Source organism: Xiphias gladius, chromosome 24 (assembly GCF_016859285.1).
Source record: "Xiphias gladius isolate SHS-SW01 ecotype Sanya breed wild chromosome 24, ASM1685928v1, whole genome shotgun sequence".
Lineage (NCBI taxonomy): Eukaryota > Metazoa > Chordata > Actinopteri > Istiophoriformes > Xiphiidae > Xiphias > Xiphias gladius.
Genome location: NC_053423.1, coordinates 22,747,660 through 22,771,560, shown reverse-complemented (window position 1 = coordinate 22,771,560; position 23,901 = coordinate 22,747,660). Strand labels below are relative to the sequence as shown.

General features: G+C 42.3%; 2 protein-coding genes across 7 annotated transcripts; one reads left to right on the top strand and one right to left on the bottom strand.

The window, feature by feature from the left end:
• Nucleotides 1–1,928: 1,928 nt before the first annotated feature.
• Nucleotides 1,929–14,074, bottom strand: epn1b (epsin 1b). Of its 6 annotated transcripts, none has more exons than XM_040121362.1 (12): nucleotides 14,009–14,074; nucleotides 13,519–13,557; nucleotides 12,046–12,193; nucleotides 11,827–11,935; nucleotides 10,941–11,096; nucleotides 9,588–9,716; nucleotides 9,029–9,149; nucleotides 8,723–8,898; nucleotides 6,943–8,221; nucleotides 5,800–5,946; nucleotides 5,154–5,315; nucleotides 1,929–4,604 (listed from the first exon to the last, which is right to left on the bottom strand). In XM_040121362.1, the coding sequence occupies exons 4-12, from the start codon at nucleotides 11,893–11,895 to the stop codon at nucleotides 4,054–4,056; spliced, it is 2,790 nt and encodes a 929-aa protein (XP_039977296.1). In that variant the 5' UTR covers nucleotides 11,896–11,935; nucleotides 12,046–12,193; nucleotides 13,519–13,557; nucleotides 14,009–14,074; the 3' UTR covers nucleotides 1,929–4,053. The 6 variants fall into 6 exon arrangements, with proteins under 6 accessions (XP_039977296.1, XP_039977295.1, XP_039977297.1 ...); XM_040121361.1 differs by having other exon boundaries at nucleotides 13,783–14,041; XM_040121363.1 differs by lacking the exons at nucleotides 13,519–13,557; nucleotides 14,009–14,074 and adding an exon at nucleotides 12,733–13,084 and having other exon boundaries at nucleotides 11,827–11,900.
• On the top strand, nucleotides 13,779–22,580 carry necap1 (NECAP endocytosis associated 1). Its single transcript, XM_040121365.1, has 8 exons — nucleotides 13,779–13,898; nucleotides 15,959–16,059; nucleotides 16,482–16,586; nucleotides 16,737–16,818; nucleotides 17,259–17,367; nucleotides 17,965–18,112; nucleotides 18,540–18,633; nucleotides 19,608–22,580. Exons 1-8 carry the CDS (start codon nucleotides 13,804–13,806, stop codon nucleotides 19,660–19,662), a joined length of 789 nt encoding a protein of 262 aa, XP_039977299.1. The 5' UTR covers nucleotides 13,779–13,803; the 3' UTR covers nucleotides 19,663–22,580.
• Nucleotides 22,581–23,901: the final 1,321 nt, after the last annotated feature.

The following is a 23,901-nucleotide window of genomic DNA, read 5'->3' as shown; positions in this document are numbered from 1 at the left end:
TTTGCGGGCCCTTACTGAGCGTCACGAGAGACGTGAAACCACCGGAGGGAAAAGAAAAAGTTGCCAGAGGCAGACTGTGCTTGTACTGGAGCGGCTTTTGCTCCTGCATTTTGAGGAGTACAGTTCATTCTTAATGTGACACACGTGCTAATGAGCACAGTCATGTTCTCTGTGTCACTTCCTCATCGCTGATTTCTCACAGCAGACGCTCTCTATACTCTTATACAAAGGCATATTTCCAGGTCGTACAGCAGTTCAGTGGGTAGTGATTTACATTTACTTTTATCAACCAAACTTAGAGCTGCATGTTATTATTATTTTTTATTATTTTTTAACGATCAAACTCTTCTTCCCTGCTTTTTACTCTATTCACACTTTCTACACTTTCTATGATCTATGCTCTTTACGCTGCTCCTTTTACCCGTTATCAAGCAATAACTTTCAGCTTTCAGCAACCACACGCATTTTCTCTAGAGGAATCACCTGCTCCTGAAAGGACACGTTTTGTTGCTCTGGAGCTTTTTTGTGGAGGTTTTATTTTTTATATGTGCCTAACATAATCAGCAACCTTGGCCATGTCGCCAGAGGTTTCATCGCCTGTTAACGGCGCTGAAACAAAGACGGGCCAGATGGAAAAAACATCACAATACATTCAGATCAGCAGGAAGACTTATTTACAGCACTTACAGTACGTAACTGTACTGCACTGCTGTAAATGAAAACTTCTGTTTGGATGATGTAATCTGACCTGCTTGTGTAAAAAAAAAAAAAAAGGCAAGACAAGGACTCAGCTGACCATCGTGTCCTAACGTAACATGCTGATTAAGTATCAAATTCTCAATCTCCCCCTCTCTCTTTTCAGACACTAAGCCCTTTCTCTCCTCTCTAGGGGAGACTTGGATCCGGCTCAACAGTCAATCCTGCGTTCCCTCCCCTTCTCAACAAATTCTGTACTGGTCCTGACTACTCCCCTTACTCTTCTAAAGTAATCAGTGGATAAACGAATGAATGAAGTTTAATTAAAGATCCCCTCCAGATACATTTTAAGGCATATACAAATACAACGCTCAATTTACCGGTTAAAGATTCTTTTAAAAAAGCACATCTGGCCCTTCTCCCTCATTGAAAAATCCAAAATCTATGAATATTCAATGCTTTCTAGATTGAAAAGTTAAGCAGCTGTACACAAGATGTCCCTGTTTCACCTTAAAGTCCTCTGTCAGTGTAGAGTATGTACGTGTAATGTCCCGAATCCTGCTTGTACGTTCAAGTCTTAAACGGAGATTTAAGGTGAGCGCAGAGAAAAAACTCTCTCCCTTTGGCGTTCAGGTGAACGTGAAAACGGCCTTTCGGTGTCAAGCTCTGCGCGCGCATCCCTGCACGGTGAAGGTTAAACACCCAAGTAGCCATCGGCCAAGGACATTTTTGAGCAGAAGGGGAGCTCAATGCACAAGGAGGTGGAGGACCCTTTCTATATATTATAAATCAGTTACATATCAAACATTTTGAAGCACTAAAGCAGAATTTCTTTGCTTTGAGCAGGATATTTTTCACGTTCATGGCCTTATTGTTAAATGTTTCATAATCAAATGATGAGGCTGTATGTCCTCATGTATTTTGCTTTCAATATACAAACAAACAGAGGCATCAACTCACAGTACGTTAAGCGTTTGCTGTAAAGTGAAGTGGAATATGGTGACCAAGTGTGTGTGTATTTATGGCCCTCTTGTGGCGACAGCAGCCAAGTTCTTTATGGTTAGAAGACAAAGCTGGGCCCAAGGAAACCTGCAGTGAACAAGAAGCGATTCAGTTAAAAAGTTTCGATTTGAGAATATAAAAATAAAAAAATTTCCGCTTTTGGAAATCAGACCTAGAAAAAGGAAACAGTGTAGACAGGAAGTGTGTCACTTGTGTCATTTTATTTCTCAAATGTACTGTATACTGTCACAGTTTACAACACAACTTTAAATTTAAATACAGCGCAAAATAAATTCATTTCATACAAAATTAAATTTGAGAAATAATAATAGTGTTATGGACTATTTTTTTCCAGTCTCATCCTTCTCTACTGGAACTCAAACTGTTTTAGGTCTCAGTCCATTTTCCCACCAACGTTAACCTCAACAGGAGTCAAAAACACATGAAGGACACATACGGGCCCATGATACACAAAGAATGCTAACAATTCAAAACTATGTGACCTCTTGGAAGCCACCGTTTGTGTCTGCTCTCAGGGGGGGGCTTAGATTTACTGAACCGTGATCTCATAAACTACCATTAATCCTGCTACTGTTCACGTCTTCAGAGTCAAAACGTGTCAAAAGCTTCAGCTCCCAGTAAGCGGCCGTCTGTACAGCTACATTAAGGGATGCAGAAAAGGTAAAGCGGAGCCTTTTATACATATATTTACCTTCTTGGACACGTGTGTGTTGAAATATTTCATATTCATCGCTCACGCACCAAATACAGGACAGACATATATGCTTACAGAGGAAGATCTGCTCAGACAGCATGCAAGAATTTTCAAATTCGATTTTTTATTTATGCCAACACTGCAGCTAAACATCGTACAATAATAAATTTCAGCTTTTTGTCTAATGCCAGGAGATACAGAGAGGACATGTTCAATTACACAACGAATCCAGAACGAAACAACGAACCTAAACAGAGACGATAAAGCCACCACTGGTTACTGAGTTGACTGAAAATGTAGTGTTTGAACAGCCAATTAGGATAAAGCCAGTCATGCTTGACATCACATGGGATCAATACCAACAGGTCGAACTGTCTGATAATGACACTGTAATCAAAGTTAACCTGAACTTGCCTTTGTTGGAGGCCACTGCTGCATCAATAAATAAGCATTAAATCAATCAATAAATAGATCAATAAACAGTTACTCATGATTGTAACACTCTGATATACAGTATATTTCAAGGTTTATCTGTGATTACTTCCACTATTTACATCAGCACAATATACACACTGGGTGTATACAGGTCAACCTCTCTCTCACTCACTCACTCACTCACTCACACACACTCACTCACACACTCACACACACACACACTCACACACACACACGGCTTTGTACAAACACATGCACACTGAATGAAAACCTACAGTGATGTTTTTCCCAGATCAATTCAGTTAATGTTTTACAGGTCCAGTCACAGAACACAACGTTCAAACACAGAGAAACTCTTCAATTTTTCCACACAGACACTCACACTCAGGTACTCTCTGTTTCTCAAATAAGAAGTGCACAATTTCACACACACATATTGTTGCATTTATATATTATGCTGTGTACACTGAATCCATGGCTGTTATATTAATTTGACTTGACTGGAGGGGAGGCGGGTGTAAGCTGAGGAGCTGATGGGTTTTATTAGAGGATCATGAAGTTGTTCTGCATGTTTTTGCCCTAAAAGCTGTATGCTTTGCCCATCAAGTAAAAAAATAAAATAACTTTAGTGTTTCGTACCTTCCAGGTGGCCACTGATTTCGGTCCACCGCTGCAAACGTTTATTCCGTTTTATTGTGCAAATTATAGTACAACTGTTATTGAATGTTAGATTCTTGAAACTGAATTACTGCAATTGTTTGAAACTCTCCCTCCCTGGTGCATTCAAGGACACTCTGATATCTGAGCTTCAAAATTCACCTGCTGAACTTCAACTTTTCAATAAAAAAAAAAAAAAGGTGTTCTTCCAAATTTCATGTTGTCCCTGTAAAACCTGAAAGCTGTGTGATGAATGTTGAAGTCTTTTTTGTGATGGAAAATCTTTCACCAAAAAGTTTCAAGCTTCTGCCAGTTGGTTTTCATGACATGATAAAGATAACAGAAACCAGTGGCTACCTGTAAGGAACACTTTAACACAATCTGAAATCTTATGGCTCATAAACGGTGATGATGATGATGAAGTATATACTTTTGGAGGGCTAAGACTTGAGACTACCCTGTGTGGTGGTTTAACTGTCCGTCCGAAAATCCAAGTCAAACATCCTTTTCAGTTTGGATATGTGAAAGAGATTTTACACGTCAAGATGTCAGAACAGGAATGGATTGTTGTTCTTGCTGGCCGGCTCACCTAACCCGCTGCTCGACAGCAATTGCGGCTGCAGTGGGACTCCACCCCCAGCCTGTTGAGAGGATCCTCCCAAGTGACCCACTCTTGCTTGGAGATTCCCTCCAAAGAAACTGGACTGACCCATTCCTCTTCCCCACAGAAGTGGCTCTGCCAAAAGATTCCCCACAGGATTTCCAGTCTGCACCATTCCCACCCCTTCACAGGGGGTTTGTGGACTCCATCCCACAGAATCGGGTTGTACTATTCCAATTTCGGGAGCAACCTGAGCTGCTTGCAGCATACTGAAGCCAGAATAAGACACTTCCATTGTATGGGATGGTAGCTGAAAAAGGGGAGTTTGCCTGGAAGGATTAGCAGCTCCAGAAGTGGGAAAAGGTGCACCATGGGGGGGCGCAAGGGTGTAACCAAAAGGACTGCCAGGTAGGCCTGATGTTTCTGGAAGGGACACCCCTCCAACAGCCCCTGAACTGACCACAGGGCCAGACGACATGCCCCTGGCTTTGAAAATGCCTGGGAAATTAGGAGAGTAATGGGAGGATGGAGGGATGAGGGGAAGGAGGGAGGGATACACAGTTCGCAGTATTCCAGCAAAGAGAAAATGCACCAAAGCAGAGCAGAGAGAGGGGTAAGAAGAGTTATGTATATCTGCTGGTTAATATACACTAGTATCTATACAGGGTAACGTCAGTCGGTCACTAATGCTTACAAACACACACATACATACACAACATCTATACACTACAGCAAGACCACATGGGAGGGGTGGGTAGGCAGAACACATCATCACAAAAAGCGTTTCCATACAAACCTATTGATAAATATTTATTTTTCAGTCATACTTTCCCCTCCCCTCTCTCTCTCTCTCTCTCTGTCTCTCTCTGGACTGAACTTCAGCTGAACAGTAGCGGAGTGACTGAGGTTTAGTATCTCAGTGATTTGTCAGTCTTGGAGGTTGATCATGCATCCATTTGAATTAAGCACACCACAAATACTTCCACGCGAAGCCTTTGTTAAAAATGTTATTTTTCACCCAGAGGGAAGCATTGTTTCTGTCCTTACCCATGGCTTGTGTCTGCGCGGCGAGCGTGTTGATGAGGGGGCGTTGTTTGGGTTTTGGGTTAGAAGAAAATAGATCGTCCAAATCAACCAGCGACGCTCCTGCTGAGCCCAAGAATGAAGCAGTCTTTCTATACATCTCTTCTTCTTGCGCTGTTCGCTTTCCTGCAATAAAATAAAGGTCCAATTCTACTCTAAAAGGTGTTTTCTTTAGGGGACAGGTCAGGGAGGAAGAGAGAGCAAAGCGGAAGAGAAGGTTAATTGATTAAGATTGTTTGCCAAATGACTGATGGGAAGATGGAGGTGAAAATGGAGAAAATGGAGGAAAATAGTCACACATGCAAATGACCTTTAAAATGTAGACAAAAAAAGCGTATATTCACACAAAATTACACATGAATTCAGATGCCACCACACACACAGTTTAGTTTTAGTCCCCATTCTCAGCCGAGCACTAAACAGCTGCCGTAGACTCCCATTGATTAGGCACAAGCATAAATTTTAGCTACTCGGTACTCAAAACAAAGTTGATTTAAACAGAGCGGAGCATTTGATTGCTGAATACAAAGCAGACAAAGAGGGTTAACTCTTATGAGTGATGGATGGATCAAGAAAATTCATTTAAGACAGAGTGTAAATTGTGTTTTACCTGTGGCACTGCTAGTTGCATTGCTCGGTGCACCCCAGGGATCACTGGTTTTAGATGCTCCGTCTCCAAAGGGGTCACTAGATGGGGACGAGTCTGAGGGTGGAGCAGGTGAACCCCATGCATCATCTGCACTGGCTGGAGCTGAAGCTAAGTGGGTAAATAGAACAGATAGGCTCAAAGAGGACACAACAGTAATATACACATAAGAACAATATTACAGTCTAACGGCTTTGTTATTTCTGTGACAAAATATTCTAAACACAAGGTTCATGTCCTCGCTTTTTCCACAACTTTCGACCACATTATGCAACCTTCTTCAGTGAATAGAAGTAGGTGTAGTCATGTGATCTATTTACAGAACTTCAGTCACTGGTTAAAAAGTGGTCATCTATAGATGGCAGATTGTAACTCCGTCTCTGATTCGAAGATGGTCACTGGTATCAGATGAAAATGTCCTCCTTGATATTTCTCCAACTGTCCGCTGACTCCTGGTAGATGACTTTGAGCCCTTCCCAGTCAACTAGTAACTGACTCTTTGAATTGCTAATGCAGGATCCTTTCTGTGAAAAGGGATGCATTCATATAGATTTTTTTACCAAGGCGCTTTACAATTTTGCTTCTCATTCATCCATTCACACACACCTATTGCATCACTGGGAACTATTTTGGGGTTCAGTGTCTTGCTTAAGGACACTTTGTGCACAGGGGGAGCTGGGGACCAACCTTGCGAATAGTGGACGGCCCACTGTCCCTGCTGAGCCACAGATGCCAACACATTGTCCATATTGTCTACCATTTAGCATCAACAGCTGCTGATGTTTTATGGTAGTTGTTGACTCATTGTGCCTAATAGGCACTCGCTAAATGTTTCAACAGCCCAGCCACTTAAGAAACTCCCACTTGGAGTCCCACTGTGATGATTTTGGTATCATAGCGGCTACATTGCCCCCTTCCTCATATACAACCACTTGTTATAACAGAAGTTCTTGCTGATGACACCTCAGCAAGTCCCATTCTCTGAAAGACACAGTTGTAAGCTCTGGCAAATGCTAGTAAGTGAATCTTGAGTTTGGAATATTCATCACATAAATATGCCCCAAAGTTCCAAGAATAAATCTGAAAGCATTTTTTTTTCCTTCTTACCTGAGGCTCCCCATGGGTCATTGTCTGGTTTGGATACATCCCCAAATGGATCCGAATTATCAGTGGGTGAGGAGGCGCTTGCCCCATCCCCCCAGGGATCTCCACGCTTTGTTTCCTTTGGAGCTGATGGTGTCCCCCAAGGATCTGACCCGGTGGCTGGTGGAGAGCTGGCAGGGGCTCCCCACGCATCTGCACTGCCTTGGGGTGATCTCACCGAGGGGGCATTAAAGGGATCTGAGGCATCATTTTGTGGTGCACTGGACGGCACTGCGAATGGATCCTCTTTAGGCGGTGTTGTTGGAGCAACAAAGGGGTCGTCTTTTATATGGTTGGATGTGGTAGAGAAAGGATCCTCTTTGGGAGGTGTTGTTGGTGCAGCAAAAGGGTCCTCTTGAGCAGGTTTGGTCGGTGCAGAGAAAGGATCGTTTTTAGTTGTGGGAGCACTGAAGTGGTCGTCTTTAGATGACATCGGGGCTGCAAATGGGTCTTCTTTAGGGGGTGTTGATGCTGGTGCTGTGAAGGGATCATCTTTTGGGGTGTTAAATGGGTCATCTTTTGTGGCATTAAAAGGATCATCTTTTGGGGTGTTAAATGGGTCATCTTTTGGGGCATTAAAAGGATCATCCTTTGCGGTGTTAAATGGGTCATCTTTTGGGGCGTTAAAGGGATCATCCTTAGGGGTGTTAAAGGGATCGTCTTTTGGGTTGTTGAAAGGATCGTCCTTTGTGGTGTTGAAAGGATCATCCTTTGGAACATTAAATGGATCATCTTTGGGTGTATTAAATGGATCATTGTTAGACGAACCAAAGGGATCTGCTTTATCGTTTGGAGCAGCAAATGGATCCTCCTTGTCTTTGGTTGCATTGAAGGGGTCAGAACTGTCTTTTGGGGCGTTGAAAGGGTCATCTTTTGATGCACTAAATGGATCAGGTCCTTCTTTTCCTGCTACAAAAGGATCTTCTCCATTCTTTGGCACCGCAAAGGGATCTTCACCAGTTTTTGCTGATACAAATGGATCTTCATCAGTTTTTGGTGCTGCAAATGGATCTTTATCAGCTGTAGTTTGAGCCCCCCAAGGATCACTGCTACCTGCTGTGTCAGTTGTGTCAGGTCTTGTGGGTGTGCCCCAGGGATCTGTGGCCTCTTTAGGTTCTTTGGGAGCTCCCCATGGGTCTGGTTTTGCCTCCTCCTCCGCCTTCTCTCCTCCCCAAGCGTCAACTTTAACATCATTGCCTTTGCATGCATCTTCCCATTTTAGCTCATCTTCACTCATCTTAGCCTAGGATATTACAATAACAAATCAGTAAAGTAAACACAAACATTTATTGACTGAACTGGTTAATTTGAGTCAAGTAATCAACTGCACCTGGTACCGGACCTACAGTATTTAGTAATCATAAGTATCCCCATGACCGCCTGGTTTGTCTCACCCGAGGCAACTCTGATGGAAAATGATGGAGTCCAGCCCCGTCCAAGAATTTGACACCAGAACCTTAGCTGTGTCTGACAGTGAGCCAAAATATATCGACACTTTTTTTGCTTGAGAAAACCCTATTTTATTTGAACATGCTCATGTCTAGATTGGAAAGGCCAAGGTTAACAGAACTTGCTGTGTGCTAGTTGAGAATTTGTCAAAGTGTTGTTCATATGACTTTACGGTTGTGTTTGAGGGCACATTTTGTGGTGTTGTAGTACTGGACTGCATTATATTGGTGTGATGTTGTGATGTGCTATTCCGTCCACTTACTATAGCTGAGTGCTGTACTTGTCATATACTCACCCTTCTCTCTGCTTCTTTCTTTTCAGCTTCCTGTTTGAGCCGTTCCTCTTTGCGGGCAGCGAAGGAAGCAGTCAAGTCAGCCACTGAGGGTATGTTGTCTAAGGATGGAAGCCCTGTGGCCCCGGGAACATAGCATGGCCTGTATCTAGGATCCTTGATGGTATCCGAGGATGAAGCTGGTTAGAAGGGATGGAAAATAGGTTATAAGAGATTTGTGTGAGAGACACAGACAAGTACAGAGAGTTGTGCTAAAACTGTTGAAACAGTGGGTATTTAGCAGGGATACTTTAGGACAGAAAGGCTCACCAGCAGAACTTTTTGACGTCTTCTCTCTGGTCTTGACAGCAAAGTCTCTTTCCTCCTTTAGTTTCTCGTCGTCCTCCATTAGAACAAGGACAACCTTAGCCTTCTCTCTCACATTCACACCCTGGGCAAGATATGCTTCCATTAGACTTTGATTTGGCTCTGACCATTTGAGCATAATCCTAACTAAGCCTGAAAAACGTAAACCTGAAACAAAACCCAAATTGTAAAAGTCATGTAAAACCTTTTTAAGTTTTAAATTTAGCCAAACTCTAAAAAATATGAAAAAATATAAATAAATTTAGTCTGACTTAAACCCTTTGAATGTAGTCAAGCCTGTAAGTGACAAGCATTTGCACTCTGGAAAGGTTCTGAATCATGGTTTTCTAAAATTAGTTTGATACAGAAAAACTAAACTGAACGTGCTTTAATTCTTTAACTGTGAACCTTGCTTGAAGTTAAAAGAAGTATGATGATATGGATATTATGGTGTTAATAATAGATAATTTAATGGATACTAAAAGGTTGCTTGCTTTGTACATTATCAGGAAGCATGTATAACCTGATCTTTGCCATCCTTTTCTACAAAGCGGTACTCAGTGAGGGCCTTGACGATGTAGATGTTGTCTTTCATTTTCAGAAGCACACGATCGTCACCGGTCTTTAACAGGTACTCCAGCAGTGTCAGGGACTAGTATGAAAAAAGCATAACAACAGACAAATCTATGTGAAACAAAATGTGTATGGCTGACAATAAAATAAACTGACAATCCATACAGTTTAACAGTTTTTTTTCGTTTTCTAGCTGATCGCGGAATTTGTATCACTATATAACAATGAAAGGAACAAAACAAAACCTCAGTATAAAGTCACAGATTCAGTAAAAATGAGAAAACAATATGAAAACGCTTAAAAACAAACACTGTTAGGAGTAGATACCAGTTCAACAGATGTACGCATACAGAGGCACATGGCTGGTTATGATGGTCCGTTCTGGTAATGAGTACTGGGATATCAATAAATTCAAAGCAGATGTGGTAGCACAGTTTACATCTTTAATAAGACCAGATAAATTAGTCATATAATGTGATGGAACAGGGAAAGCTTTCCCTGTAGCTGTGATAAACACCAATAAATTTAAAAAATCAGCTCCGGCAGTTTAACTGCTGTTGGACTGGTCAACAATACACAAAGTTAGATTTGAATCTTTGTGTAACCCTGTACAGACATAGTCATTCTAACGTAAGATAGCATGGTTTTAATCACACAGCACAATGTTTAATTTTAAATCAAAAGAATTAAACAGATTACGATGGCTGCTGTATTAAAGATGTCTAAGGGGTTATACTGACATACCAGGCTGATACTGAGCTCTTATTACTTAATGGAGTTTGGCCATTCAGTGTTCCTCACCTTCAGATGTGATCTTCTCTGACTACAGCTGAGTAAACCTCCAATGAAATTTTAATTTCTCTGCTTTATGTATTACTGTTCACTTATGCTTTATATTGAATTAGTCTTTTATTTATAAAGCCAATTTTATACCTATCATGGGTTACAGCAGAGCTGCTAATGCTAAAAAACCATTAGTCTAGTAAACATCTGTAATGTTTGGACAAGAAAAAAGACTGTAGAAACATACCTGGATGTGAATACTGAATGTCAGCATAAAAAAGTTAGCCCCAAAATACAGCCCCTAAACTCCTAGGTTCCTTTTCAAAAGTCTGTATTGTTTATTCCATGTATGTAATAGTGCGTGTAATTGAAAATGACTGTTTCTATAAATACAGACATCTCAAGGATAACATCACATCCACAATAAATACAGTGAAATGGCTGTTACACCGGGGTCTGAACACAAAGTAGTAGAGCGTTGATGCTCTTCGGTGTTATTCATCGTCCTCCTGTTGCTCACCTTGTGGATGTGTCTCCAGTTCTTGTCGTCTTTCAGGCGTTTCCAGAGCATCGTCATGATCTCATTGCAGGCCACCACATTGTAGGTCAGGTCGGAGATGTCAGCCATCTGAGAGCTGGATGGGCCCCATGGGTCATTGGACGTAGCCTCCCTCACCTGCAAAAGAAGCAAAGTGAGAAGTGACAGTGTTGAACACAGCTAGAGGAAATGTATGTTGGTGACAGCCTAAAAATTGGAGATGTCAGCTTATGAAAAGAAAGCCGACAGCTGGACACAGGGATTGACAGCAGTGTAGTTCTCTCTATTAGCATCTCCTTTCATCATGCTGCTGAAAATGGCTAGTAATCAGTTTTGCTAGGATATTATTGATAGTGTCTCATTAGATCAGCATTTTAGCATGAAATTTATCCCCACCTGTCCCTGACTTAAAAAGCCTCAAGTTCAGGGCTCGTGAGAATGTCTCACTGTGACATAAGAGGTCTATGTTTTCAGTGTTGTAGAAACTTTGAACTAGTGGTTTGTCCTGCTGATTGTCAGCCTGTTTGTCTATCTTTTCAAAATCCCATTGAGCAGACAGCAATTGTTACAAAGCTCAGGACTGTTATTCAAATTTTGCTCAAGATATCAATATTTCCAAAGATGCCACATATCTATTGTTCAATATCAAGGTCTATAAAATGATGCACAATACAGCTACACAATACATTTTTTACCTTTCTTTCCCTATCTAACAAAGGCAAAAATACCCCAAAACACTTAAAATATCATCTTGAACCAAACTTACAGAACACAATGAAAGCATTTTTAATTTACTTGTTAAAGTGACATTAAATAGAAAGATTACAGTTCACATAGTCCCCCTACCACTGAATCTAGTTTCTCTTACCTTGACCTCTGCCTCAGAGTAGTTCTGGACCAGGTTTTTCAGCTGCCGGCGGAGCATAGAGGACGTCATGGTCTCTGCGGGGGGAGGTGGAAAATCAAACCACCGCGATCTGATTCAGAGAAAACAATGCTGCATGCTCAAAGAGTTGGCAGACAGAACTGGACCAGAAAAATCCACAAATACATATCAAACAACACATGCACAAACAAGCTCTCATACCTTTTAATAAACCCTGGCTGTGCTGTCAAAGTCTAGTTTTTTAAGTTGCTTGCGTGCAGCTGCTGCTCACTGAGCATTCATCATGCTGGTCTCTCCTCCTCCTGACTGCTTCGGCTTGTGGCAGGATGTCACACAGCAGATCCCAGCGCTGCAGGGAGGAACCAGTCAACACAAAACAGAGCTGAAGCAAGGGGTGGCACTGAATGACAGTGGCAAGCGTACAGTTATGACTGTGTGACTGCAAAGCTAGAGTGTAGCTGGCAGAAGTGACGGCTTGTGTCCGTGTGTCGGTTTGTCATAGTCACTGCGACAAGCACAGATACTCATCTGGGCTAGCTATGTCGTAAAGCTACAAGCTAGTTAGCTACCAGCAATCCTGCGGCTGGTGTGAGAAAATATGAGCTAAAACCTCACTTACAGAACAATAGGATAATCAGTGTGAGCCGTTGTGAGCAACTGTAAGTCGACGTGCTAATGAATAACGTATCTGTCAGGAGTCACACTTCGTGTTTTCAGGACCTCGGAGAGCGACTGAAGACGGCCGGCAGCCGTCAATATGGCTAACGGCCGAGCGTTGTTGTCAAGCCAGCGAGAATCAGCTTAAATATCCGACTTTAGCGACCAAAACGAAGGGGTTATATTTCGAGAAACAGACCCTGCTTTTAGTTACAAATAACACCCACTGACCTCGTCTATCTCCGTGTTCTAAAAATGCGTATTTACAGCAAAAATTAAAGCTCTAACCCCCGAGCGGATCTTCAGGAACCTTCGAGGAGACGACACGACGCGACGGTTTCCGCTTCCGCAGTTTGCAGCGCCAGCGAGCAGGGTTGCCAGGTTTGACTGACAAAGAGCAGCCAACTCAGAGCCTAGATCCCGCACAGATAGACGGAATATCAGTATAATCAAATGCTTTTTCCTCTACCAAATGTTTTGGATAAAGTTCACAGTAAAAGTTAAAATCTTGGACTAAGCGAGTTGGCTGCGGGCTACAAATTGAGCCCCGTTTCTTAGCCTGTATTTGTTTACATTTTGGAAAATTAAGTTAACCGAACCGGCAACTAGCAGCACCTGCTTGCTTTTGTACCATCGGACGTACTGACAGCTACCAATGAATTACTTTGAAATTGAAGAAAACTTAAAAACACGATTATTCTCTGGCACGTTCTGAAGCGTGTCTCCCCCCCCTGTGATTTTAGGTGGATTTGTGGATGTCATTCCACGGTGGACATTAGAGATAATAATATGCTATAATAAAGTTACACTTTATTTAAAAATAAATGTAGTTATGATGTCTGGTTCTCATAACTCAGTCACCAGTGCCGCCAGATTTGAATGACAGAACCGGCCATAATTATTTTTTAATTGCCCAATTACAGAAAAAAAAAGGTCCAATCTGGCAACGCAGCCTGCAAATCCACGCCCCCTCACGATATATTTTATTTTATTTTTATTTTTTTCGTATCTAAGTACCTGTTTCTTTCAACCAGTACTGCGTCCTTTGTTCCGAGACTGGGAAAAGCAAAACATGAAAAAAAAAAAAAAAAAAGTAAATAAAAAAATATCGAGAGAGTGAAGTGGCGTTGAAAACAATGCTGATACATTGGGTTACTGTGTGAGGCTCAGCTAACGCCGGTACACACACGTACACACGTACACACGCACACACACACACACACACACACACACACACACACAAGAAGGACCGAATAAATGAGTCACAACCACAACTCCCACATCAATAACAGTTGAGTCAAGATGGCGGCCGAGGGCGAGTACGAGTCGATCCTGTGCGTTAAACCCGATGTCAACGTTTATCGCATCCCGCCGCGAGCCTCAAACCGCGCCTACAGGTAAAGAAACAACCGTCGGCGGCTAACGGCGCCGTTAGATATGGTGTAACGGGGTTCGGTGTCGCTCGGTGCGGGCATTTCACTCTCACTGCCCCGCTGTCAGTAGTTACATGCTTTCAAAGTACGAGGAGGGAGCACGGGCTCTATGTTGTGTTTTCCCGACGCGCCGCAGACGAAAAAACGCGATTTCCAGGGCTTGTTGGGAAAGAGGCGGCCGGAGGGTTCGGTGCGTTTTCTTGGCCGCTGTCGTCGCCCAGAGCGGCGGAGCCGCCGGAGATGTGACGGGGCTGTTTGTCATCATGCCGGGTCGATACGGGCGATTTGCCAGGACTGTCCCGCTCGGCCGGGTGACAGCTCGGAGCTCCTCTTCGCACACCGACGAATCTCTTCCCTCCGGAATCTGCCTTTTTCGCTTGAGATCGATCATTTCAGATCGAAACTTTGTGCCCGCCCGCTGGGCCACCGGCACGTATGAGACGGTCTGTAAACACTGTCTGGACAGGGCATGGAGGGAAGGAAATCATACCAATACATTTAATAAAATGCCCATCAAATCTTTATTTATTATCATCCCCTATTTTACAGTTTGGTCCATTTTTAGATACTACTTATTACAAAATAGAGATTTTAGAGAGAGGTGAATGTAAGTGTGCGAGTTGATGCACCTTTTATCCTCAGGCCCCTAAGCCCTAGCACTAGACAGTGTAACTATTAGTCGACTAATCAATTAGTCGACGGCTTTTCTTTGTCATACATGGGAGTAAAATTAAAATCCTTGGGTTCTGGACCGTGAGTCAGACGAAAGGAGACATCTGAAGACGTCACCTTTGGGCTGCGGGGGTTAGAGCAGGCGTCGCTCACCGTTTTCTGACATTTTACAGACAGAACCAATAATCGAGAAAAACAATGTGCAGCTTAATCGATAAAGAAAATAAGGGTTCGCTGCAGCCCCATCTAAGAGCATCAATGAATGAATAACTAGTGTGTATTGTAAAATCAGTGTGAGCCGGTAGTTCCCAACCTGGAGGTCGGGACCTGTGGGGTCCCCAGATAAAGCAGAAGATAAACCAGAGCTGAAATAAATAGAATATAGCTGATCAACGAGTCAATCGACCGAAAAAAAGTAATTGGCAACTATTTTAACGACCGATGAATCTTTTTACTCATTTTTCAAGCAGAAAAGCAGAACGTCTCCAGCTTCTCAGTTGTGAGGATTTGCTGCTTTTCTTTATCTCACGTGATAATAAACTGAATATTATTAGGTTTTTGACTGTTTGTCGTGCAAAATAAGACATTTGATGACGTTACGTTGGGCTTTGGGAAATTATATTTGGCTTCTTTTCCATTTTTTTCCCTGGGATTTTGTAGACAACATGATTGATCAGTTAAATTGGAATCAGCAAAAAAAAAAAAACAGCATTTTAACGGATAATGAAAATAATCGTTAGTTGCAGCCTTAAATTAAAGACGTGGGGGGAAAAAAAAGTATTGGAAACTTTCACGTCTTCTTACCTGTAAAAACCTGTTAAAATGAATAAATCTGAGAGGTCAGTTTCCCTGACTGGTTGAAGTGCTCACAGCTCACATTGCCACCAAGGACATAAGCTGTCATGTAGAGTAACGGGTAGACATTACTTCATTTTTAAGGGGTCAGAAGCTGAAAAGATTGGGAGTACTTCTTGGTAGAAGCATTAATGAGGTTTGTTTATGTACGGTGTAGTCAGAAAGTACACACTGGTCTATATCAGGTCTCACAGCTGACAGTGCACATCGGAGCAAAAAAAACCAAGGAGCCGTGAGGTTGGAGGAACTGCCCGCAGAGCTCAGAGGCGGGATCGGGTCAAGGCACAGATCTGGGGAAGGCTACAAAAAAAGGGTTTTCTGCTAGATTGAAGGCTCCCGAGAGCACGGTGGCCTCCATAATTCTTCTATGGAAAAAGTTTCTTTCTGACATTTTAGAGCCCAAACAATCAATAGAGAAAATGATCCGAATATTAATCGATGGTAAAAAATAGTCGTTACTCGCAGCCGTAAACTCTGGCGTTGAACCATTTCTGCAGGGCTGCTGACTGGAAGCTGGACGCTCCGGACTGGTCTGGTCGAATGAGGATCACAGCCAAGGGCAAAGTGGCGTACATCAAACTGGAAGACAAAGTCTCAGGTATGGCCTTATTGTTTATTATCCTTAAACCTGCGTTAAGTGATATATATTTTTTTTTATAATAAACCTGACTCAGACTCAGCTGCCCTCTAAGTACCGCTAAAGCCGATGTTTCCGCTGAGAATTAACACCCATCTGCCGCTCATTCTTTTGGTTTCCCAGACTTTAAAAACGAAAAGAATGCAAACTCTTGTACAACAGAGGACACCTGATCCCGGCAGACCAGCTCACGAGAGCCGAATGCGCATTACTTGCCCAGTATACAGTCTGTTAAAAGTGAATCCTGGATAGGCTCTAGGCCCTCGCAGCTCCAACCCGGATCAGCTGCAAACGCGAGGATGAAATGATGCAATGTTATGTTCGCCGCCTTGACACATGGTTCACTATTTTGCGATTGCTTTACCTGCCCACCGGTCCTACAGGTGAGCTGTTTGCCCAGGCACCAGTTAAGGAGTATCCCGGCGTCGCAGTGGAAACGGTCAGCGACTCCAGCCGATACTTTGTTCTGCGGATACAAGATGACAATGGTGAGGATGAGGAAACCTACCAAAATGACTATGAATAATTTTTCAGTCCACACAACTCGAGACCGTTTATGAATTTCGCCTGTTTGAAGACCCTAAATCCCCTTTGCGCCTGTGGACTTGAGGTACTTCATGTTCATCTGTTGTCCACAGGTCGCAGCGCTTTCATCGGTGTTGGCTTCGGGGACCGAGGGGACGCCTTTGATTTCAACGTGGCTTTGCAGGACCATTTCAAGTAAGCAGTGGCTGTGTGGTTGTAGGGTCAAACTGTGAACACCTTCTTCCTTGTAATGACGTGGCAGGTGAATGGACTTTCAGTCCTTTCTTTGAAACCTTGCTTGCCTCAATAAGTTATTATGATGAATGAAATGTCCAGACTCTCACACTTTTGAAATTTGAGTTCGGTATAAAGTGGGTACGCTCTGACCTGTGGTGTTTGCTTCTGAGATCCATTTTCCTATAAACATTTACTCATCAAAAGCCCGTTTTAAGGGATCTTTTCCTTCTTTTCCGTAACCGTTTGCAGCGTAAGCAGTCTGTGCAAGAGCAAGATGTTGTTGTCGAGAGCTGCTTGTGAGCTGCATGCTGTAGTTGTCCTGAAAACTGCTGAGATGCATTGTTTATTTCAGTATCCGTGCTGATGGTGTGTTTTACATGTCTACCCCTTCCCTGCAGATGGGTGAAACAGGAGAATGAAATCAGTAAAAGCGCCCAGCTCGGGGATTCAGGACCTAAACTGGACTTGGGCTTTAAGGAGGGACAGACCATCACACTCAACATAGGGGTAGGAACCGGTTTGTCAAACATCGCAACATCAAGCTTTTGCTCATTTCTGAAAATGTATTCTAAACAAACTGAGCCAGTTGAGGACTGTAGGAAGTAATGGTATTTTAATCAGTGGCTTTATAATTGTTAGCAGTTGTGATAAATCATAAATTAGACGTGACTTTAGTAGGCTCTTTAAAAATAACTTTAAGCTATGTTGGTCTATGAGCTATAAATGGAGCTCAAGTGCAACTGGACAAAGCAATGCTGTCAATTTGTAGTTCACAAATCAGAGTTGTCATTTTTATCTCCGTTGCCAATTGTTCTGTTCTGAAGCACGCATGCTACAAGAAAAAAAAAAAAAGTAAACATAGTATAATTAAAACAATGTAAATAATAATCTATTAATATAATAATCTATCTATCTATGTCTATCTATAACTATTTATGCTGGCTTGTTTTGAGAGTATGTATTAAAAGTGATTATTATTAATGTTGTGAAGAAACAAATGGTTAAAACTCAAAAGACGCCACATAAACGTCACTAAAAAAACACTTTGATAATCTGAGATAATGTTCACGTTGTCTCAATAGCTTTTCTTTTCTCCATCTCCAGCAAGGTAAAAAGAGGGATAAGCCTCGCCCACAAAGCTCAGGTGGGTTTGGACTCCTCCCACCACCACCTGGAGGCAAGATAGCCCCTCCCCCTTCATCGGGCTCATCCAATCACAACATAGTCCCCCAGACCGGAGGCACAGCAACAGGTAGACGGCGCTACATGCACCTACTGTACTTTAAAGCTGCACCAGGCTGTGTCTAAATGTAAATCAGTTTCCGTGCATCGGTATTTCATAGCAGTGATCCTAGCCAACCTGAGAACTTGACCTGCACAAATCGAGCAAATCAAAATGCGAGTTGACGTCTTTCCGACTTGTGACACGGGAGGCTTGTATCTGTTTCAGCCCCACTTTGCGTTTCAGGCTAATACGACTGTATTTCACACAAGAATCTTGCCTGGTGCAGCTTTAACCCACAGGAGTGACCTATTTTCTTAGTTACTGTGTTAATTAGTTGCTGCATGACTTGTACGTCTTTGAGCTTCAGGCTGCAGAAAATCAGCCAAACGTGTCGGTTTGTGAGACACATTTAATGAGCTCTGACATTCTTCCTGTCTCTCTCTCTCTCTCTCAGGCTGCCTGTTGGAGCTGGACAGCAGCAACTCTAACACAGTGGTTCAGTCAAACCCTAGTTCAGATCTTTGGGGAGACTTCTCTGCTCCTGCAAGGTAGACAACTAATTTTCTGTAATATACACTGTGTGGCCAGAAGTATGTGGACACCTAAACGCTGCACCCATGTGTCACTCCGGGAAGACTTTACATAAGGTTTTGGAACCTGGCTGCAGGGATTTGCTGCCATTTAGCCACAAGTGACTTTGGTGAGGTCCAGGGCGGATGTTGGGCGATAAGGCCTGGCTCACGGGTGGCATTTCATCTGAATGGTGTCGGGTCAGGTTGAGGTCAGGGCTCCGTGAAAGCCAGTCAGGTTTTTCCACACCAAACATAGTTCAATTACATTAGGAAAACTTAATTTGATAGTAAATGAATAAATAACTGTAAGAGAATAAAGCAAATACACAGTCACATTGATGATTAAGCGAAATTAAAAGCACTCATAAAAAGTAGATCTTCAAGGAATGTTTCCACAATCTAGGAGCAGCAAAAAGTATGTGGAAATAGGTGTCCGTAAACTTTTGGCCATATGATTTAAATGTAACGGCTAAGTAATATTTTTATTTTAGGCATAATTTTACTGTCAAATCCAGTGCATATTATACATCATAAACTGAATTATTTTACACCTCTGTAAAAACAGTGCTGCTGATACTCAGTCATCATAGTAACACATGATACAAAGGGCTCGGAAAGAAATAGATTTAAAATCGCTCATATTTTGTTGGGTTTTTTGTGTGTAATTGTTATAGTTTAGTATGTTTTTTCTTCATAGTTAATGATGAAAATAGACTTTACAGGAGAGACATTTTTAATTGCTTCGTCCAATACATGACATTATACACGACTGCACCAGCACCAGTCTCATTCAGAAAATGAAATAACTTAAAATGGTTAGTTAAAAGAAGTATTTGTAATTTGTAGTAGGAAAGGCCAACATTCAGAACACTGGAACTGTTCTTTAATAACTGATGTAATGTCATCAGAATATGTAGAACACAAACTAACATGAGCTTATGCGTTTTCAGCTCTGTTCCACCTCCATCTCGACCACAGAACACCGCAAACTGGATCCAGTTCTGAGCCTCCGGCGGTTACGTCGGTTGCGATTTCCATCTCACCTGCATCTGTGTCCGTAGCTTCCTGTGCATCACACTGAGATTAACTCCCGCACCCTGATCCCAAAGCAGAGGCGTGAAACACCACAGCTGTAGAGACAACTGAAGGCATCATTCCACTCACAAAGAGTCATAGTTCTTTCAAATATTCCTGACAGAAAATGAAGCATTAATGTGTTAAAGCCATCACATGACATGAGCCATTTCCAGTAACATTTAAGGGCTATGTGTGATGTCCTGATTAGCGGGCGTACCTACGTTATGCATAACCTCCCCAGCAGATGGCTCCCTGAACAGAGCTTTAGCTTTGATCTGGAATGGTTTTGTCACAGCAACAGCACCCCCCCCCCGCAGGCACTGCAGAGTACTACAGCTCACCAAAAGACACCAGTGCTTTCTGTAACCCACTGTGAAGCGAGTGCAAAGAATCAAAGTAGGCCATTTTGACGATTTCTTTAATGTTCTACAATTGGCACTTAAATTTTATTTTTGTAAATCAGCCTCCCTATTTCTGCTGAAGTTAAGTTTCTTGCTGAATAATTGTTTCATCCTAATATAAGGACAGTTAGAGACACATTACGCTCTTTTACCTCATTTGCAACCGTTTTTTCCACTAAGAAAAGCGAGATGTTTAGACGGAGGGGGGATTAAATGACTCCCCCGTTCGCTCGTTCCCATCCTCACACTGTGAAACGTGGAATCGTACAGCCTTGTCCTCATGCTGGAGGAAACTTGAGAATCTAAGTCAAATGTCTCAAAATGTCTGCATTTCAAAAGGCCACTGCTGGTCTAAAGTGTGGTTTGATTGCATAATGATAATGTAATTGGGTTGAAAGATGCAACTTCCAAACCTTCGGATTAGGTTTTCTTTATTGGATATGAGAATTCATCTACATATTAATCACCACAGGAATCAGGAACTATCAGTTGTGCAGTATTTTAGTGTGTGCCTAGAATCACTTAAAAGTGGGATGACATGTGGTCGACGGAGTGTTTTAAAAGCCCTTCATAGAAATTCTACGGGGTACATCAACATTCCTCCCTGGCACATTCGATCTGTCAATTTCTGTTTACAGTGTGAAGTCATGTTCGCGTTTACTACTGGGTGCTTGTTATCAGCAAGTTTATTTTGTTGTAACACTGAAATTAGCCAAATCCAGACATCCACTCTTTACTTTAAATTATTTACATTTTACTTATTTACTCCATTGTCAAAGAATTGAATAAGCTAAGAATTAAATATAACATATCTTTCGGCTGAATTTGGCGATGGGTGTTTGTCTGCTGGCAGTAAATTAAAACTACTTACATACTTAGTGGCCTTCCTCACCCCAATCAATTTTTTGACGTCCTGTGGAAACAGCGTCTCATCCCAATGAACTCTTCATCCATTTTCCGAGATTCTGTCGACGTGAATAAATGAGGGGAATCAGAGCAGGGACGTAGGACTCCTTACCAGAAAGCCCTATTCCGCCTTGAAAACCAGTCACATTCCTTCAGGCCGATTTCTGAGATCATCAGAGCGGAGCTCTAACGTTGGGGTGGTCGTCGGGTGAATCTTAGCTTCGCTTTCTGCATTAGATATTGATTTCACCCAGATTTCAAGTCGAGCGTTAAGGTTGTGTTGCCGCACCCCCTATATCTCCCAGACATTCCTCCACGTACAACAGGTGTTATGTTCAAGAGGAAAATGTGGAGGCTTAACCATCTCGCCGTGTGATGCGACGGTTACAGCACCTAAGCCGGTAAATTGAACGGCTTAATTTTCTACTACACGGTGGAAGGAGTGTGATCGCTTCAGAAGTATACGTGTGTTCAATTTACCTGCCTTTTCATGTTTGCGAAACGACCATGAGGTTTTTTGTTTTGTTTTTTTAAGAGGCAAAATGTTAAGGGAGAGCAAACACAGCCCCTGTGCTGAAGTCAGTACGAAATACTGTGTTTTATGGAAATATGAATAAATCTTGACAGGTAATGCAGGAATTGCAGACAATGCAGAGGCATTGTCCAAAACAGTACTGACAGAAGATTTGGACAATCTGAGGAAAATATTTGGAACTTAAAGAAGTAGTTTGAACATTTTGGGAAATAAACTTATTCTCTTAGTTAGATGAGCAGATCGATACCACTCTCATTTAACATAAAGCTGGAGCCAGCAGCTGGTTAGAGTAGCGCAGCATAGACTGGGAACGGGGAAACGATTAGCATGGCTCTGTCTAAAGGTAACAAAATCCCCCTACAGGCACCTCCTAAAGCTCTCGAATTAACACGTCATATTTATTTTGTTTATATTTCCCAAAAAAGTGAGCAGTTCCTTTAATTTATTATATTACCTGGCGACGTTCCTGAACAAGTGAACCTACATGATGCTAAATGATGTGGACTGTAAAGTGAAAACAAAAATGCTCTTTTACTGAACCCATGTGCACTGCTAGAGATTCGAACACACCAGTCTCAGGACTGAGGGCGGGAAAAGCAGAATCTGATGATTGTTACTTCATCCGATGAATGTCTTAATGGCAGCGAATGATATGTTAAACTAAGTCTGGCTGATTGTGAATTTAGACAGTGTTTACAGGATTTCGACATATGAATTGTCATAAACTTCTTGACTGTGAATTAATTTTGTTTGCATAGATTTTTTTTTAAAGTTTTGCTGTGATCAAATCACATGAACTGTATTTAATTGGCATTAAGATATTGGGCTGATTGATATAATATGTTGATATGTATGTTGTGTTTACGTTGCTCATATTGCTGCCTAAATGTAAAAAATGTCTCCCATTTCTCACTCATTCCTCTCTGGCTGTAAAATCACTGGACTAACACTTTTGATTTATGACCAATTTAATGAGAAAGAGGCAATAAATCCTTTAAACAGGATGTGTGATGACTTCTTCTTTTTTTTTAAGTACTTTAAGAATTTACGCAATTCCAAAACTCTGCTGTGTTTTGCCATTTACGTGTCCTGAGCCCAAAAGCAATCCCCACTTATGTGACTCCACGTCTCCTACAGTTAGTTGGAAAACCAGAACCGTGGAACATAAGGGCGATAAAATGGACCAGGGCCATTTGATGGATTATATTACCACTGCAGTCCGAAGGTCAAGAGGGAGAGGACACGTCCAAAACACCGGTGTGACATAACCGGGTCACTGGGAGGCAGTAGCCACCGGAGAAGTGTCATACGGGTGGAGTAGGTGATGAATTGGCCTCCAACACAGAGCAGTCAGTGGTGAGGAGAGGCCGCTTGTTGGTTTACGCCATTTCTGTTTTAAAGCATCATTTTCGTTCTATTCAATCTAGATTGAACTACTGGACTGTATAGATTTACTAAAAATAGCTTTAGTCTTCACACTGTTTTGTCCCCCCTGCATTTGCTTAAGGTTCTCTTTTATCAGGAACACCTGTTCAACCACAGTTACCGCCTGTTCTACGGTCCCTGGCTATGGCAAGGGAGAGAGATCCCACCATTATACGCTCTGCAAGAAGCTCGTTGGTCACAGTAGACGTGAGAAATATTGCGTGAGCTCAGGGCACGGCCGCGTCGACGAGCAGCTTTTAGCCCTGCTGACAGTCAGAAAAAAAGAGAGCGAGACGGGCAGCTGGACGGACGCACGGACCACTGGCCTCCTTTGAGCTTCATCAGGAACATGATTCGTCTTCCTCTGATTCTCTTGTCAGCTCTCTTCGCCTCTGAGGCCATTTCAGCCTGTTTGGCTTTTGTCCACGTTAGCTAAAGGTGCGACAGCACTGCACGTGACCGGTCACAGGTCTGTAGGCTTGAACTCCGTGTACGTGTGGGTGCACATGGAAGGGATTTGTGTTTTAGACTGCAGGCCTGTTCTGAATGTGCCACACGTGAACTTATGACCATGTAGCGTGCTGATGAGTGTTTATAACTATAACTGTTAACACACTTGATATCCCTGCCTGCTCACCCACGATTTAGTTTCCCTTTCCAGGGAACTTTCCCATCTATCATCTTCAGCGATCAGTGTAATGAGGGACCAAATTTAAAGGTTCATCCCGTAACTCAAATGCAAACAATACTCCAATAAATCCAGTCGCTCTAATATGAAGTTGGATTCTTTTTGGTAATTTTTTTAAATTTTTTTTTTTTTAAATTTCTGAAAGCTTTTTAAATGCACATTCAAGCTTTGGATCCTCACACCCTTTAAAACATGAATTGGTGCTGTACTTA

What these genes read in the sequence shown, in the direction of transcription:
- epn1b (XM_040121362.1), bottom strand. Translation starts at nt 11,895, where the DNA reads ATGACGTCCTCTATGCTCCGCCGGCAGCTGAAAAACCTGGTCCAGAAC. An exon ending in AAAAGGATGGCAAAGATCAG is followed by an intron (nt 9,150 to 9,587) that starts GTTATACATGCT and finishes TATCTTGCCCAG; the next exon opens with GGTGTGAATGTGAGAGAGAA. An exon ending in AGAAAGAAGCAGAGAGAAGG is followed by an intron (nt 8,222 to 8,722) that starts GTGAGTATATGA and finishes GTAATATCCTAG; the next exon opens with GCTAAGATGAGTGAAGATGA.
- necap1 (XM_040121365.1), top strand. Translation starts at nt 13,804, where the DNA reads ATGGCGGCCGAGGGCGAGTACGAGTCGATCCTGTGCGTTAAACCCGAT. An exon ending in GACCGGAGGCACAGCAACAG is followed by an intron (nt 18,113 to 18,539) that starts GTAGACGGCGCT and finishes TCTCTCTCTCAG; the next exon opens with GCTGCCTGTTGGAGCTGGAC. An exon ending in GACTTCTCTGCTCCTGCAAG is followed by an intron (nt 18,634 to 19,607) that starts GTAGACAACTAA and finishes ATGCGTTTTCAG; the next exon opens with CTCTGTTCCACCTCCATCTC.